Raw genomic sequence first — 16,687 nt, 5'->3', positions numbered from 1 at the left:
TTTACAACAAACAAAACTAAAATTCCTTTACATCCCTTGGTAATAATGTATTTATATTTTAATATAATATAATTAAAAACTAACTTTGGTTTGAGTTTGCTTTCGTAGATAAAATTCAATACAATTAAGTCATACACAGAGCATTTTATTTGCAACATTTTTGCTATTCGGCTGTAAGGTAACTTGTGTAAATAAAATCCTTATTAGTTCACTCCTTTACTATCAGAGACGCGGTTCTCAGTTCAATGAGTCGGGCAGTTGTTGACTCGAGAGCCTTTCTGACCGATTCATTTCAATACGTGTGCAGAGTATACGTGTATTGTTCAGACCAGTTTCACGAACTGGTTCGACTGATTTGTTCAAAAGAGCCGACTCAAATGAATCATTCGTTCACGAATCGGACATCGCTACAAGACAGATACGGGGGTGTTTTGACGTGCGGATGCGGCTCGGGCAAGCTGCGGTGGATGTGATTGAGCTCCATGATTCTCCCCTCTCGGGGCCAGAGTTCACACCAACCAAGGGGAACGTGAATAGGTAATGTTATTCAAATACTCATATTATTACTCGCTGATCCTTTATTACTACACATATATTTTGTTAGATGCCATTGTCATCCATTGTACAGGCGATGGCTCAGACAGAGAGGGATATTAAACGAAAAATTTACAGCGAGTCGCTCTGTACCAGAAATAATGAGATATCGATATTTGTATGTGTCATAGATCCGGATTGGATACGCCTTATTAACGAGACAATTCATGCAGGTGGCATCCACAGACATTTTAATTCAGCAGAGAAAGCGCCGTTATTTCTCCTCCCCCTCCCTCCATTAATTTATTTTTGTTGCCTACCTGTTTGTGAATGTACAACCTTTCAGAAAATTAAGGTCAATGTATTGATTTGGCAAACATGCGCGTGATGGGTGTCAAAAATGGTGGTTTGTGAATAGATCTGGACTGCAGAATGGAAACATGTCATTGCTATTGAAAGCCGTTTGCTCCATAAATAAAGACTTTATGGATGTGCATATCATTCTACATGGAAAATGTCAGATAGTGCTTGCTTCCTTGGTAGATGTTTAAAGATCAGGCATTAATTCTATTGTTTTATGTCAGTTCAGCTGAACAAACATTTAATTCTTCATCCGCCAGACAGCCAGATAAGCGTGAATGTGCCATTTTGCAAGTGAGAACAGAGACAACTGTGACAGCTTAAGATACAAGGATACAACAAGTGAGTGGCCTTGTCGAACAGCCCTTGCGATCAATATCTAAACACTCCCTTGTGATTAAAAGTCATCAGAGAATCAACATAGAATAGGAATACTAATGGCAACTGCCCAAAGGCCATTCAGTCTTATGTAATGAAGTCCCACATCATGCTATCAAGGGATGAGGTTTAAGTACAAGCTGCTTCATTTAGATCAGACTATCCATGACCATGCTGAAACATTACAGCGTGCTGGACGAGTGAGCATGGGTATGTGTGTCTGATGAGACGTTGACAGGGCTTTGTAGTGGGAACAGAGGAGCCTTGTGTCCTCATGATTTATTCATGTCCAGCTGCAAGATAAAAACAGAGGCAGGTAGTCACAGAGATGCCGTTGACAGACCAAGCGTGGGGCTGGTCATGGACGCACAGCTGTCGGATGCTGTGAATACAGGCGAAGGTTGTAGTTATTGTTGGCCCAATAGATTGCCCCCTGCTGTTTGGTGGCCTTAAAAAGCCAATTATAAAAGGTGTAGTTCAGGGGTTTTCAGTCTTTTAGATGCCACGGACCCCGAATTCCTCCACTCACGTACAGTACCTTTCAAAAGTTTGGAAACATTAATTTTTTTATCTTTTGAAAGGAGTCTCTTATGCTCACCAAGTCTGCATTTATTTAATCTAAAATACAGTAAAACAATAATATTGCGAAATACTACAACTTAAAAGAACTGTTTTCTTTTTTAATATATTTATTTTAAAGTGTAATTTATTCCTTTGGTCAAAGCTGAATTTCCAGCATCATTACTCCAGTCTTCAGTGTCACATGATCCTTCAGAAATCATTTTAATATGCTGATTTCCTGCTCAAGAAACATTTCTTATTATTATTATCAGTGTTGAAAACAGTTTTTTTGCTGCTGTGTGACACTGAAGACTGGAGCAAGGAGGCTGAAATTCAGCTTTGACATCACAGGAATAAATTATTAAAAAAAAAATATTGTCATAATATTTTGCATTTCTGTTTTTACTGCATTTTTGATTAAATAAAGGCCCCATAAAGGCCTATTTTTTGTGTATAAAAAACTCAATTTACAGAGTAAAAAATATTATAAATATGTGTACAATATTATAAGGAAAATATTCCACTATAGTACTGTACTGTTAGATGTATTATTTAATTAATCACATTTTTATTTATTTATTTTTTATCAATTTATTTGAGGTGTTTAGTGGAATCTTATTTTTTATTATTTTTTCATTTATTTGATTTTTCTATACTGTCTTTCTTTAAACTTCTCCATGGAGCTCATGTCTAGTTGAAAATGAACGTTTGTCCACACCTGTATGACTTTATTTCTTAAAGCTAAGGCGGACATCAATCTTTTCTGTGAATAATGACTGCAACATACTATCTGAAATCATATGATATGAAAAAATATTGAGATTATACTTTTCAGAAATTCACCTTTTGTGTTCCACTGAAGAAAGAAAGTCAAACAGACTTGAAACGACATGATGGCGAGTAAATATAGACAGAATGTGAACCTTTCTTTTAAATTTGAAATGTATCAAAATTAGAAACATGGCTTTCAGAGGAATGATTTTAATTATAATCTAGTAGATTTTGATTAATATTTGTATTTAATAACTTGAAGTAGTTTGCATTCCACCCCTCCACCCTTGTTTTTATGAACAAATCTGTTCAGGTCTTATACAGTGACTGTTTTTTTTTATCTTCTTCTCTTGCCTCTCATCTTCTCACTTTCACATCCAAACCTCTCGACTCTGTGCTCTCTGCTGCAATCCTAGATAATTCTCTCTCAGCGGGATTGAAAGATTGCTCCGGGCGAGAGAGCAAGAGATTACACTGTCAGATTAATGTGCAGGAGTAAACCCACACTGCTCTGCAACATAATCTCATCCACACAACACATGGCATGATGGCACACACACAAACACTTGCTCTCGTTCACAACAGTTACCTCACTTCTTCTCTCCGACCCTTCAGAGTGATGTCACACCGTCTACCAGGGGGTGGCCGTCCCCTGCCGGAGTCACACAGCCTCTGACGCCCATGGGGCGGACACCCCCGTCACCAAGATACTGAGTGTGTGTAGTCGAAGCCGAGCACGATGGGCAGTCTGGGAGAGGGAGTGGACCCCGGCATGGTGAGCGAAGCTCTTCTGGAGGCCCTTTGCTCTGAATGTGGACAGATTCACCGCGCCTGGGAGAACCACCTTTATAACTATCGTTTGGAAGTGGACGATGATTTGGTGTGCCACATCTGCCTTCAGCCGTTGGTTCAGCCCCTGGATACACCATGTGGCCACACCTTCTGTGCCCGCTGCCTGCGCAGCTTCCTGCAGGAACGGGACTTTTGTCCGCTGGACCGTGCGCATCTGCAGCTGCAGGTCTGCCGGCGCTCCAGCATCCTGGTGCACAAGCTGCTGGATAAGTTGTCGATCACCTGTCCGCTCACGGCCTCCTGTTCTCTCAGCATGCCACGCTGTGACCTGGAGGCACATCTCAAACACAGGTAAGATACTCACACTTGCTTACGCACAAATATTTCATCTCAAATGCAAAAGCTGTTGAAATCAAGGGCATGTCTAGCCTTTCATCAGTACTGAGGCACAAAAATTGGTTCCTATATTTTGATACTGTTTTTTTTTTTTAAATACTACTTTGGATGTAAAACATCCTTACCTGCAGTAAAGACTCTTTCAAAAGCTGCAAACACAATAAAGAGCTGTTTTGTCATTGACCAACATTAGAATACATTTGAAAGTATTGTTTCCTACAATGGATTGGAGGATCCCAAGACTATTTCAGTGGGAGAAACCGCTGTAAATGATTCATTGCATGACTGAACTGTCCCAATAAATCAAACTGAATCACAAACAGTTTCAGACCTTTTTGCACACCCATTTGACTGATTAGATCAAAAGAGTGATTCATTTGCGTATCTGGCATTGCTAGTTCTTATTCTAAACAGCTGTTAAAAAACATACAACTTTATCGCTGAAATATTATCAGAGAAAATGATTCCAAGGTCGGTATACGGTAATCTTCATTGACACAAAAGTTTTTTATGAGTAATATTTTATGGTATTTTACTGATGCTTGTGCTTCAGTAAAAATGGTCTAGTGATGCCCCTGGCTGAAATAATCATTTTATGTATTCTTGTATTATTTTAACAGTAGGTGCTTGCAATGGCGAGCTCATGTTTGATTCCCATTGAATGCAAGAATTGATCAAACGTATGCCTTGAAAGTAATGTAAGTTGTATTTCTATAAAAATAGAGTCAGAGTCTTTTGAGTCAGAACTAATATCATACACAGGTATCTAGAAATTATGCTTAGCAGACAAAGGCTACTGTGACTTTCTTGTGAGTGGAGCCGGCTAGGGTTGATCTGACTTCCTATCTGGGGATTATTTGCCCCTTCGTCATGTGATGGGAGATTAGTCGGTCCTGTGTAATGCACTGGACAGCAGCAGTTTCATATTCTCTTCAGCCATGCTGGGAAACTTCAACTCTAGAAACCTTTTCAACCACTTCTTCTGTGAGACTGCCAAGGGCAACCCAGAGCTATGGTGAGTTAGAGAGTCCAGCGTGGTAGTTTGTTCTAAGAGTTGGCAGGACTGTGTGGTTTGAGAGAGTGGTACACATTTGGAAATTAGTTCTGGTGCAAAAGATAGAATTGAATGGTGTCTTTGGATGACCTGATAGGTCTTGGCCTACTAAGGTTTTGATGTCTGAAGCCAAACGTCAGTTGAATAGTTCAAAGTTGAGTCACAAATCAGAGGACAAAAAAAAGTTTTTGCTATAAGCATCTGTTTTTGTAAAAAACAAGTAGAAAGGTGGAACTTATCAAAGTTTTGCCAGATCATTCATAGATAATTATTGCAAGAATGTTTTATTTATAGCTCAAAGGAAAAGGACCCAAGGAGATTAGTTAACCTTAACAAGGCACTAACGCCTTCCAAAGAAGGCTGAGAGTTACTGCCAGCATTAGCCATCTTCTCTTAGCTTTGTTGACAATCGGTGCTTTCTTGTTATACTATGAGACCTCAGCATGTAATACTATCCTACATGTCTTTGTCCTCATTGGTGCGTAGAGTAATTAATTAGCGCTGTTAATTGTATGACAGTTATGTTTGTAAAATGCTGCAATACTCCTAGGTCAAAGGCAAAGAAAAATCCCATAGTTTCTTGGGACCAGTGTTGTCATTGCTAACTAAAACGAAAATAAAATATAAATTTAAGATGTAAAACTTCAACTTAAAACAAAACAAAAGAAATTGTGACAAGACTGTGTTTGGGAATACAAGATCAGGGCCTTTACGTTAGGTTCCTGAAATAGCATCTGCCCTGAGGGTGTAGCACAAGGCTTCTTGTGTAATTTTCTTCCTTTTTCTTGCCCTTGTCCTCCACTTCATGTCAACCAGACCTCTGTGTACCTAGACTCCTGAATATTTTAGGTTAAAGGTTACTGTGTTTATGTTTTTATGACTATGTGTGTGGGTCTAGGTGTCCTGGGACACAGAGCCAGCGAACAAAGCTAGATCGGACGCAGATGGAGGGAGGTGAAGACAGAGTCACGGCGACCGATCCCCCCAGATCGCCTCAGACCGAGATGAAGGAGAGTACACCATCACCACCTGCTGGATCCAACGCTGGCAACAATGTTCCTACATGGACAGAAGAGCCTGGCGTAGACAACCCCGCCTTCGAAGAAAGCACGGAAGAAGACAGTTAGTACCCTAAGTATAACTTTCAGAACACTCTATCAACAACTTGACTAAACACACAGTTGATTTTAATAGACATTACACTCTGAGGCCACATTCACACAGCAGCAGAATATGGTTGTCAGTCCTTTTTGAGTCCTTAATACGGTTACATTCACACACACAGTTTAGTTATTTACAGGAGTGACAACCGCATTCTATAACTAAACTCACACCTGTAAAATTTCAGGACAACAACCGCATTCTGGAAAACCCGTGCTGTTTGAATGGAACCGGATTGGACAACTAGTTGTCTGTCATGTCATACAGTGCTCTGCACTGCACAAATGCGTGTCTGCCATGTGTTGTTGGTTTCCGTGTGTTGGTTTCGGTAACTGACAGCAACGAAGATATGATGGGGTTTTAGATTCAGTCACTGTACTCCAGCGGAGCTGCTCCCGTCAGTTTTGTGTGTTGCGCATACGCACGATTCTTTTCATTAGAGATTTGCATTAGCACATCTTGCTTAGCTGACACTTGTTTTTTCAAAAAAGTGTTTGTAAAATGTTGCTGTCTTTCTTTCTCTCGAAGGTGTCCATGGTCTGGAGTGCGCTCCTCCACGTGTGAAGCGTCCTCTCAGCAACCCGTGCATCCATCTTCTCCGTACTGGTAGTTCAGCCTCTTCAGGATGGGACTTTGTTGAAACTTTGCCTCTTTCTGCTGAAGAAGGTGTGATTTTTTTTCATGTGAACCTAGAACCAAATCACTTTGTTTCTCTGAGTTCCTTTGAAATCTTTGCTTGGGTTCCATAAGTCTTGTTCTTTAGGTTGTGTGAAACTTCCGTCTCTACCTGAGGGAGAAATCACAACTATTGAGGTTCATCGTGCAAACCCCTACACAGAGCTGGGCATAAGTATTGTTGGTGGAAACGAGACCCCCCTGATAAATGTGGTAATACAGGAGGTGTACCGTGACGGTGTTATAGCCCGAGACGGAAGGCTGCTGGCTGGGGACCAATTACTTCAGGTATTGCCGCTATGTTCCGAAATAACTGTCTGATTAAATAGCATTTCACTGCTATTTACAGATCAGCCCTGATACTTTAATCAATCTCTAAAGAGCTCTAATGAATATTGGCTGCAGAATGGCTACGAAGAGACGCAGTCTCTGCCACAGATACAGAACAGAATTCTTCAAACTGATATTCACTTAAATATGTGACGTGCTCCATCATTTTGAGTCGTTTTGACCCAAAAAATTCATTTTTTGTTTAATGCATTGAGTGAAAAAGATAACACTTTGCTCTTTAATTATATATTTATTATTTTTAAGATATATGATTTAAATAGTAGCTGTCATACAAATTAGTTTTTTAGAAAATTGTCTCTTCCAAATTTCAGACATTTTATTCAAACATAAACTACTGATTTTGCTTTAAAGAAATGAATACTTTTATTTAGCGAGGATGCATTAAATTGATAAACAGTAAAGGCATTTATAGATTAACAAAAGTCTTTTCTTTTTTTCAAATACTGTTCTTTTGAACTTTCTAAAAAAAAATGAATCTCAGTTGCCACAAAAATATGAAGCAGCACAACCGTTTTCAACATTGATAATAAATGTTTCTTGAGCAGCAAATCAGCATATTAGAATGATTTCTGAAGGATCATGTGACACTGAAGACTAAATTAATGATGCTGAAAATTCTGTTTTTCTATCCCAAGAATAAATAAATTAAATTAAATAGAAAACAGTCATTTTGATCAAATAAATGCAGCCTTGGTGATAAAAAATTAAAAATCTTACTGACCCAAACCTTTGAAAAGCAGTGTAGATTAATTAAGACATCAATAACAGGTTAAGTAAAAATGTAATAATGTAAAAAAAAAAAAGTAATAATAATATTATGAATGACGTCCTGAGGTAAATAAAAATGTCAGATGGCATGTTATTCACAATCTCTTTTATTGACATCTTTCCGCATTTTGTTTTCAGCACAATTTGAAAGCTGAGCATTTATTTAATCAAAAACCACGTAAATCACAAGAAAAAGAAATTCTACACAAACAGCTCATTGCAGCTACCGACTCAAAATAATAGAGCACATCACATTTGTCAACCCCATTCAATCTTTCTCTACACTTCCCATTCGAGTGCAGGTGAACAACGTAGACATCAGTAACGTGTCCCATAACTTCGCTCGCTCCACACTGGCACGTCCCTGCGCCACTCTGCAGTTGACGGTTCTGAGAGAACGCCGCTGCTCTGCCAGGCCACCTGTGGCAACTACTACGCCCAAGGGCAGCCCTGCCAGCATACGCATCACCTTGCACAAGCGGGAATCATCAGAGCAGCTGGGGATCAAGCTGGTGCGGCGTACAGATGAAGCGGGTGTGTTTATCCTGGACTTGCTGGAGGGAGGGTTAGCCGCTAAAGATGGACGACTTTGCAGCAACGACAGAGTGTTGGCCGTCAACGAGCATGACCTGAGACACGGCACGCCTGAGCAGGCAGCTCAGATTATACAGGTAGAGAGAAAGCATGTGTGGGGGGCAGTTCAGGTCAAGATAAGGATGCTAGTAGACCTTTGCTTTGATTAAAATTCTATATTTTTGTCTAAACAAATTACAAATAAAACACAAAAAAATTAAATCAGTAATTGTAAATGCTACAAGGGAATTTAGGCATCACGGCATTATAATATAAAGTAAAAAAAAAGGGATATTATGATTGGCTAAATATTACATAAGTATTATTATATTATTAGTATTTTTAAATATTAATTTTAAGTGAGCAACAAGTGTTATTTTTAGTATTATTTATATACTATTACTATAATAGTCAATAATATTGTGAATTAATGTATTTTTATATTTGACATTTTTCAGATTTAATTCATTTTAGATTAAGTTTTAGTGCTTCTGTTATTTTATTAATTTTTTTATATATTTAGATAATATAGATAGATAGATAGATAGATAGATAGATAGATAGATAGATAGATAGATAGATAGATAGATAGATAGATAGATAGATAGATAGAGCTTTAATTTATTTTTATTTCAGTTGTAGTTTGTCATTTTAGTACTTTAATTTAAACCTTTTTTTAGTTAGATGCCACAGCAAGAGTTTCTTTTCATATATATATATATATATATATATTTAATTTTATTTTAGTTTAAACAACACTGTAATCTAAATGTAAAAATAGGAGAAATCATCATGCACAATTAAATATACAATATCAGCTGATACGATTAATTTTTTTAAAAATCTAATATCGGCCACTTACTAATATGATTACAGATATATTCTGCATTTCTAAATATTGGCCGGGGAAAAAAATCCCATAGATTTATAATTTATTTCGATTTCAGCCACATCTAGAAACCAGACCTAGCAACACCTTAGCAACGACATAGCATCATCCTTGTAACCTCCCTAGCATGACGGTGACTTTTGCACAGGCTCACTTCAGAGGCTTTCTTCTTCAGAAAATATAAATCTAGTTTCCTCTAGTAAATGTTCTCATAATAAAACAGCTATTGTCATCTGTGCAAATCTCAGTGCCTGTTTGGGACATTAGGACACTGCCGCTGCTGCCCTACTCAGAGGGTAATGTGATTGATAGTATCTTTATGTCTACGTGAGCTGCTTTCTCCCATCTGGCTGCCCCGATCACACAGAGAAAGGGCAGCTAAAGCATTAATAAGAATAGCACTGGCAGACAGCAGACTGTTTTTTCAATACAGGGGTGCCGCTATGGTTTCTATCGCTTGCCCTTCGGTTGAAATCATGTGGCCCCCCTCGGGCCCCCTTTCTGTTCAGGGCCCTTGGAATTGTTCTAACCCCTCCCCCCCCCCTCCATTACGGCACCCCTGGAGTAAGAGTATTAGGTATTTATACAGACCGCCTACTGTCATCTTCTAGGCTAGTGGAGAAAGAGTCAATCTGCTGATTAGCCGGTCCAGCAAGCAGACTATGGCCGTACACACAGGCTCCACCTTGACCAGGGACATTTGGAGCCATGAACACATCCCGCCGCTTCCGTGCACTGCGACCCCAAGCCCTGTCCCAAGTCTGCACCTTGCCAGGTCTTCCACCCAGAGAGTGAGTACAAATGCCTGCAGCCAAGAGCGAGAACAAGTCTGTGTATGTTGCAGAATCTATTTTAGCTCTGTGAAGACGTAATTAGGGAGCCCTATTTCCGAAGCATCTGGGTAGACTCCAGTTTTTCATGAGTTTACACCACAACCTTAATTACTCCTGGTTGGATCTATTATGAGATCAATTATGAAGTTGAAGTAGAGCTGATCCCGTTGGGATGATGAACAGCACTCTACAGAGAGCCGATAAGAGTGTCAATTAAGAAATGGGCTTCCCTTTTTTCTTATCCACATCTGAGAGAATTTTAGACTGTGCTGCCTGCTTGTGTAAATATGAGCGTGTGTTGTAGGACCTCTCCCAGTGTGTGACCTGTAAGGAGAAACACATCACTGTGAAGAAGGAACCTCACGAGTCTCTGGGTATGACTGTGGCAGGGGGACGGGGCAGCAAGAGCGGAGAGCTGCCGATCTTTGTGACGAGCGTCCAACCCCATGGCTGCCTGTCACGTGATGGACGAATCAAACGTGGTGAGTTACATAAACCTCATTTTCTTTCTTAAATTAGCATCTAGATAATCCTGACCCAAGTTTGAGCAAATTTATGCAGCTACCTATTAGCTGTCTACCTATTACCTCTAATCAGCTATCCATTACTACTTATTAACATTGAGCCTATTTACTTATTTATACATATTCCTGGTCTTATTGTGTATGATTCATTGGTTTGTTATTCTGAAAAAAATAAATGTTTGTTTTTGGTAGTGATAAGATTCGTAGGACTTTTTTTGGGGTAATTTATAAAAAGGGAAAAAATAAATTAAATTGCACTGCCAAATGATGAGATCATTTTAACAATAAATAAATTAGGGATGTCCCGATCTGTATCAGCTATCCTAAGCCCGATCCTTTTTTTTTAGATCCTTCAGTCAGCTGTCATGCAGGTGTTGTGCAGTAGGTGGTGGCATAGATATATACATAGATGCCTCATTAGCGGCTGTTTCTATGGGCCGCTATATGCCGTCGGCCATATTGGACTGGTCTAAGCTGGTTGGTGAAAACTCGAGAGTATGTTGACTGTGTCTGCAACTGTAGTTAGATGCATGTATGAATATATCTATATCTTCAATAGACTTCAGCAGAGGATTTTGCGAAACTAAAACTAACACAATACAACAAGACGAAGGCGTCAGCTTACACCATCATTTAAAAACCTGTAATACTGAGTTAATACATATAAAAACACAGCCCAACACATTCGCACCTGTGAAAGTTTATCCCATTTCTTTGGAAATTTAAATCTCGGCGGTTTCACAACCAGAAGCTGCGCAATGTTGTGGCATCATTGATTTTTAATGTGAGTGACGACATGCTGACCATTCCAAGGTGGCGGGCCTGCCAAGGTGTCTGGAGCGGTTGAATGTGGCATATATATATATATATAGATATCCATGTGTGGTGATATGCACCTTTAAGTGAGCTTAAAGCTTCGTTCGAGCTTCCGTGTTTAGCATATTTGATGCGCACTTTTGTAACAAATCACTCAAAAGTCATTTATTTACAATCTTGCTATTGATTGCGTCTTGCTTTGGACTTGACTGACATGGCATTCTGACACCGTGAGCTTCATGCTTTCTAACCTTGTGTCCACTTTTTTTCTTTTTGTTGCAATTATTCTACTTATTGTACATATAAAATACAAGAAGTTTATATCAGTAGTCCCATATTGATAATTGTGACAGTCTGCTTACAATGTATGTATATGTATACACTGTATATACTTAGACATTCTACCAACTATAAGTAACTTTGCATCTACATACCAACCATACCAGTCATTAGAGTATTAGTAGACTGTCTGCATAATATCTGCTAACATTTTATTGTGATGCTCCTCCAACAGACATTCTACTGAATATAAGTGGCTTTGCAACTACATGTCAACTTATTCTACAACCAGAACCCTAACACCTAACCTAACAGTCTACTAATACTATAATGAGAGTTAGTTGACATGTAGTTGCAAAGTTACTTTTAGTTAGTAGAATCTCTAAAGTGGACCATCAAAATAAAGTGTAACCAATATCATTACTGTAGTAGCCTAATTGTTGTATTGTTATTACTCCGTAGTGATAGATGCCCCATTCTAACATTTGGGCCCTGAAAAACTCTCTGCTCATCCCTGTATACACTGGATTGATTTTAATAACTTTAATGTACTTTAAGTGTGCACAAAGCACTAGGAAAATACAAGTATCAGATCGGGACTCTGTATCGGTAGATACTTAATATTCAAGGACTTAGATCGGATCGGGGGCACAAAAAACTTGATTGGGACATCCCTAAAATAAATACATTTAAAACAATTCTTTCAAAAAGTGTGTTTAGTGACTTTTTAGAGGCAGAATAAATGCAATCCAATAATGGCCATAATTATATATCAAACAACAATACTAAAACAAATCAAATGTTTAATTCAATCATATTTATAAAATACTACTGACAAATTGCATAATGTGTTACTTTCTTGCCGTTTGTTGCGGTAACTTCAAGCAACTTCACATTGTCTTAAGAACAACCAGTCCGTAACTAAACTTATTAAAGTTTCAGTTCGTTGTAAGCTGTTTGCGTTTGATTCACTAAAAAGAACTGATTCATTCGAGTAATTTGTTTGCGAAACCAACTACCGGTACACTAGTTGTGCTTTATGTGGTTGATTTAATAAAAAGAACAGAGTAATTAGAATCATTCATTAAGTATCAGAATACACGGGTTGTGTTGTATATGTTTGATTCACTAATACCCCTTTTCCACCAACGCATTTTGAGAGCCGGTTCGGAGCCGGTGCCTGCGCGCGAACCGGTTCTTTGTGTTTCGACAGCCAAAGAACCGGTTCTCGGCCAGGAAAACTGGTTCCAAAGCAGCACCAACTCTTTGCTGGACTAGAACCGTTCTTTTACCACGTCATGCTTACGGCGGGGGCTGGGGGCGGGTTTAGATAACATATTTTCTGACATAATATAGGATCGCAAAGCCAGGAGAAACATTTGCAGAAACACGATGTAGTCCGCCATTGTAATTGTTATGCTTGAAGTTGGCGCAAGCGTTTTTAGTTTTTTTTATCAATTTTTTTATTGAAAACGTTATGTAAACAAAGGAGAAAACAGTCAGTACTATAGAACAAATAAATGGAAAGAAAAAAAATACACAAGACAGGAGTACATAACTAATCAGAAAAGATTACATATCAAAGGAAAAGATTAAAAGACTTACATATTTCAATTGTTTTTAAAGCCTTCTTGGTTCACGAGTTAGAGATAATCCCAAAGTAATGTTGTACTTGCAAGCGTTTCTAGCTAAGATGTATGGCGACGTACACAGTGACGTAACGACGTCGTTCGCTGGGCGCTCTAGTGGAAAAACAAACAGGTTCTGAGAAGTTTCGCAAGTTGAACCAACTCCGAACCAACTTTGAACCAGCACCAGTTCGTTTTTGGTGGAAAAGGGGTATTAAAGAACTGACTCATCAGAGTCATTCATTAGGGAATCAGACTACACTGCCTGTGCTATATGCATTTGATTCTCTAATAGAACTGACTCATTAGAGTCATTCATTTGGGAATCACACTACACTTGCTATGTTTGATTTACTAAAAAGACCCAAGTAATTAGTCATTCATTCGAGAATCACACTACACTGTTTGTGATATATGTTTAAAACACTAAAAAGAACCGTGTCATGCATTCAGGATTCAGAATAAACTGGTTCTATGTGTTTGATTCACTAAATAGAATAGAGTCATTAGAATAATTTGTTTGGAAATCAGACTACACTGGCTGTACTGTATGTGGTTGATTCCCCAAAAAGAACCAACTCAGAGTTATTAATTCTATAATCGGACTACACTGATCGTGCTGTCTATTTAACGCTGTGGATTCACTTTACATCAAGCTGTGGTGCTTCCTGTCCTCTAGAGAAAAAGGCCCCCCCAAAAAAGGAAAACAGGAAAACACAATTTCCCGCTTGTGTGTCTGATGATGAAGTGCACTGAAGTGAAACCTGTCTCCATGGGGCTTCAGCCGTGTTGCAGTCCTCTCTGTGTGGCTGTTTGGAGTGTCTCTAAGTGTCTTTGTCGTCTCTCATTGCTCAGGGGATGTACTGTTGAGTATTAATGGTCAGGATCTGACCTACCTGAGCCACAGCGAGGCAGTGGGCACTCTGAAGACCAGCGCCGCATCCTGCTCTGTCCAACTGAAGGCACTAGAGGTCAGCACAGTTGAAGAACCGGGCCTGGACGAAGAGCTTCTCCCTCCGCACGAAAACGACTACGACGCAAGCTGGTCGCCATCATGGGTGATGTGGCTTGGACTTCCCAGGTAAATTAAATTTTGTAGAGCTTCACATGGAAGAGTGTTTGATGAGTGAAATAAAACAACAGCGTTATTTGAGTGGATGTACTGTTGGAAGAGTCCAAATGGCTTTTCAGACTCCATTAGGAGACTTAAAAATAGCTTCCTCACCTTGCTGAGCACTGATCCAAATAACCCTAAAATAGTCAATGCAATCTGGCCAGGACTACCATCATGCCAGGTTTCGTTTCACCTACTTTTTCCCATCCAAATCTGAGTGGAAACAGCTTTGAAGGGGGAAAAGGCAGCAATTCTGAGGACTTTTCTGTAAAATGTCTGTAGTGTTGATGTGTTTTGGATCAGCAGCTTTATGCAGTGTTAACCCATGAGGGGATTATGGCTGTGTCGTGATGTAAACAGCTGCAGATTATCAGATGAAACGCACATGTGGAGAGAACTTGCTCCTAGCCCATTTTAGCCTAGCCTCGGGTCATTCAGTCCAATCTCGCGCTTTCCTTTTTCACTCTGTCCTCCCTTTTGTCCTTTATCATCCATCGCATTTGCTTTGGCACCCTTCTGTTTCCTTCTCCCTTCCTGTCATTGTGCCAAATCCTCCATTTCTCTGTCTCCTACCAACATGCATCTGTTGTTCTATGTCTGTTGTCCCCTAGTATTCCAAGTTATCTGACATGCAATTTTTGACCTGTCAGCGATTAAATGGAAAAAATATGTTTCCTGATGATGCACACTTACTTTCCACATTGTACTCTGTCACAGCTACCTGCATAGCAGTCATGAGATTGTCCTCCGCAGAAGTCACCCTGGCAGCTGGGGCTTCAGCATTGTTGGAGGTTATGAGGAGAACCACAGCAACCAGGCGTTCTTTATCAAGACCATCGTCCTTGGAACTCCCGCTTACTACGATGGCCGTCTGAAGTGAGCAAGCACAACAAAACAAACAATAAATAATGAATTAATGCATCACGGCTAGATGATACAGCACTTTCAATATTACCTTGATTTAAAAAAACAAAAGGAAATCCCGCACACTATACAATCAATGATTGAGCTTGAACTGTATGTTGTTGTATATGCCTGATGAAGGTCATGAGACCGAAATGTTGCTAATAAATATTTAGTGATACTTTTTGCAAGTATTGGTAGTGTGTGGGATTTCCTTTTGTTTTTTAGATTTGACTTTTTGTGGTCTTCTCTCCTACGCACCTATCTATTACCTGCAGGTGTGCGATGGTAATTGTTAATTAATATTACCTTGATTAAAATGTGGAGGAAAAAAAAACAAGAAAAAATCTCTGGCCATCAGTGTTTCAAGATATTTTTTTGGTAAACACTAAACAAAAACACTATTTTTAATTTTAATTACAATTATTACATTTAGGGAATATATTTATTAAATTCATTTTTAATTATGAAATATAATTCGTTATCATGTTTCATTATAGTCATAAACCAATAAACCGTAAAAAAAATGTATTTTACATATTTAATACATAATACATTTTTATTAATAAATTACCATTTTATACTGATTGACACCGTCACAATGCTTCTTTTTCCATCCAGGTGTGGTGACATGATAGTGGCGGTAAACTGTCTGTCCACGGCTGGCATGAGTCATTCCGCGCTGGTGCCCATGCTGAAGGAGCAGCGGAGCAGAGTGGCGCTTACCGTCGTGTCCTGGCCAGGAAGTCTAATCTAACCCCACCAGGGCACCATGCCTCACCTCATATCTGTGTTCTAATGGTCCTGTGTTCTACTCTCTGCCACGGAGGCACCATACTGTCAAAGCCAGTCTCGGAAAATTGAATGCTTTTACTTGATGCTGAATAAACAAGGCCTTAGAAAACCTGCCACGCCCATGAGGCCACCGCCCTCTGGAGAGCAGCCTTAAGGTCTCCCCTCACCATGCCGAACAGCAGTCCACTCTACCGGAGGTTTTATATACATGTTATCTCTAAATGTGATCTACGTTTGTGAATGTTTGTGTAAAAGAGAGACCGAACAAAAGTGTATGTGTGCAAGTATGAATGGATGAATGTGCACAGATGTTTAATAAATCTTTCCCAGTGAGGATATGAGAGTTAAGCCTCAGTTGATGTGTAAAAATGATATCTAACCCCACTTAACAGATTTGATCCAACCTTTTTACTACAATAATCTCAGAAAAGTCTAATGTTTAAAAGTTCCAAGCTCTCTAGAGATGAAATGTGGGATAAATATTTGCCCTCCTAAAATGCCTTTTGAAAATCTTTGAAAAGATCAGCAGCAA

General features: G+C 39.2%; 1 protein-coding gene across 2 annotated transcripts; it reads left to right on the top strand.

Moving 5' to 3' along the window:
• The first annotated feature begins 375 nt into the window (after positions 1 to 375).
• Positions 376 to 16,491, top strand: lnx2a (ligand of numb-protein X 2a). 2 transcript variants are annotated; one of them, XM_056248923.1, is made up of 11 exons: positions 376 to 537; positions 3,220 to 3,747; positions 5,745 to 5,968; positions 6,536 to 6,673; positions 6,771 to 6,970; positions 8,104 to 8,472; positions 9,875 to 10,054; positions 10,401 to 10,578; positions 14,199 to 14,424; positions 15,175 to 15,333; positions 15,982 to 16,491. In XM_056248923.1, exons 2-11 carry the CDS (start codon positions 3,344 to 3,346, stop codon positions 16,115 to 16,117), a joined length of 2,214 nt encoding a protein of 737 aa, XP_056104898.1. In that variant the 5' UTR covers positions 376 to 537; positions 3,220 to 3,343; the 3' UTR covers positions 16,118 to 16,491. The 2 variants fall into 2 exon arrangements, with proteins under 2 accessions (XP_056104898.1, XP_056104899.1); XM_056248924.1 differs by lacking the exons at positions 376 to 537; positions 3,220 to 3,747 and adding an exon at positions 4,631 to 4,807.
• Positions 16,492 to 16,687: the final 196 nt, after the last annotated feature.

This window comes from Rhinichthys klamathensis, unplaced genomic scaffold, assembly GCF_029890125.1.
Source record: "Rhinichthys klamathensis goyatoka isolate OS25496 unplaced genomic scaffold, OSU_Roscu_1.1 h1tg000059l_1, whole genome shotgun sequence".
Classification (NCBI taxonomy): Eukaryota; Metazoa; Chordata; class Actinopteri; order Cypriniformes; family Leuciscidae; genus Rhinichthys; species Rhinichthys klamathensis.
This window is presented reverse-complemented; position numbering and strand designations above follow the sequence as displayed.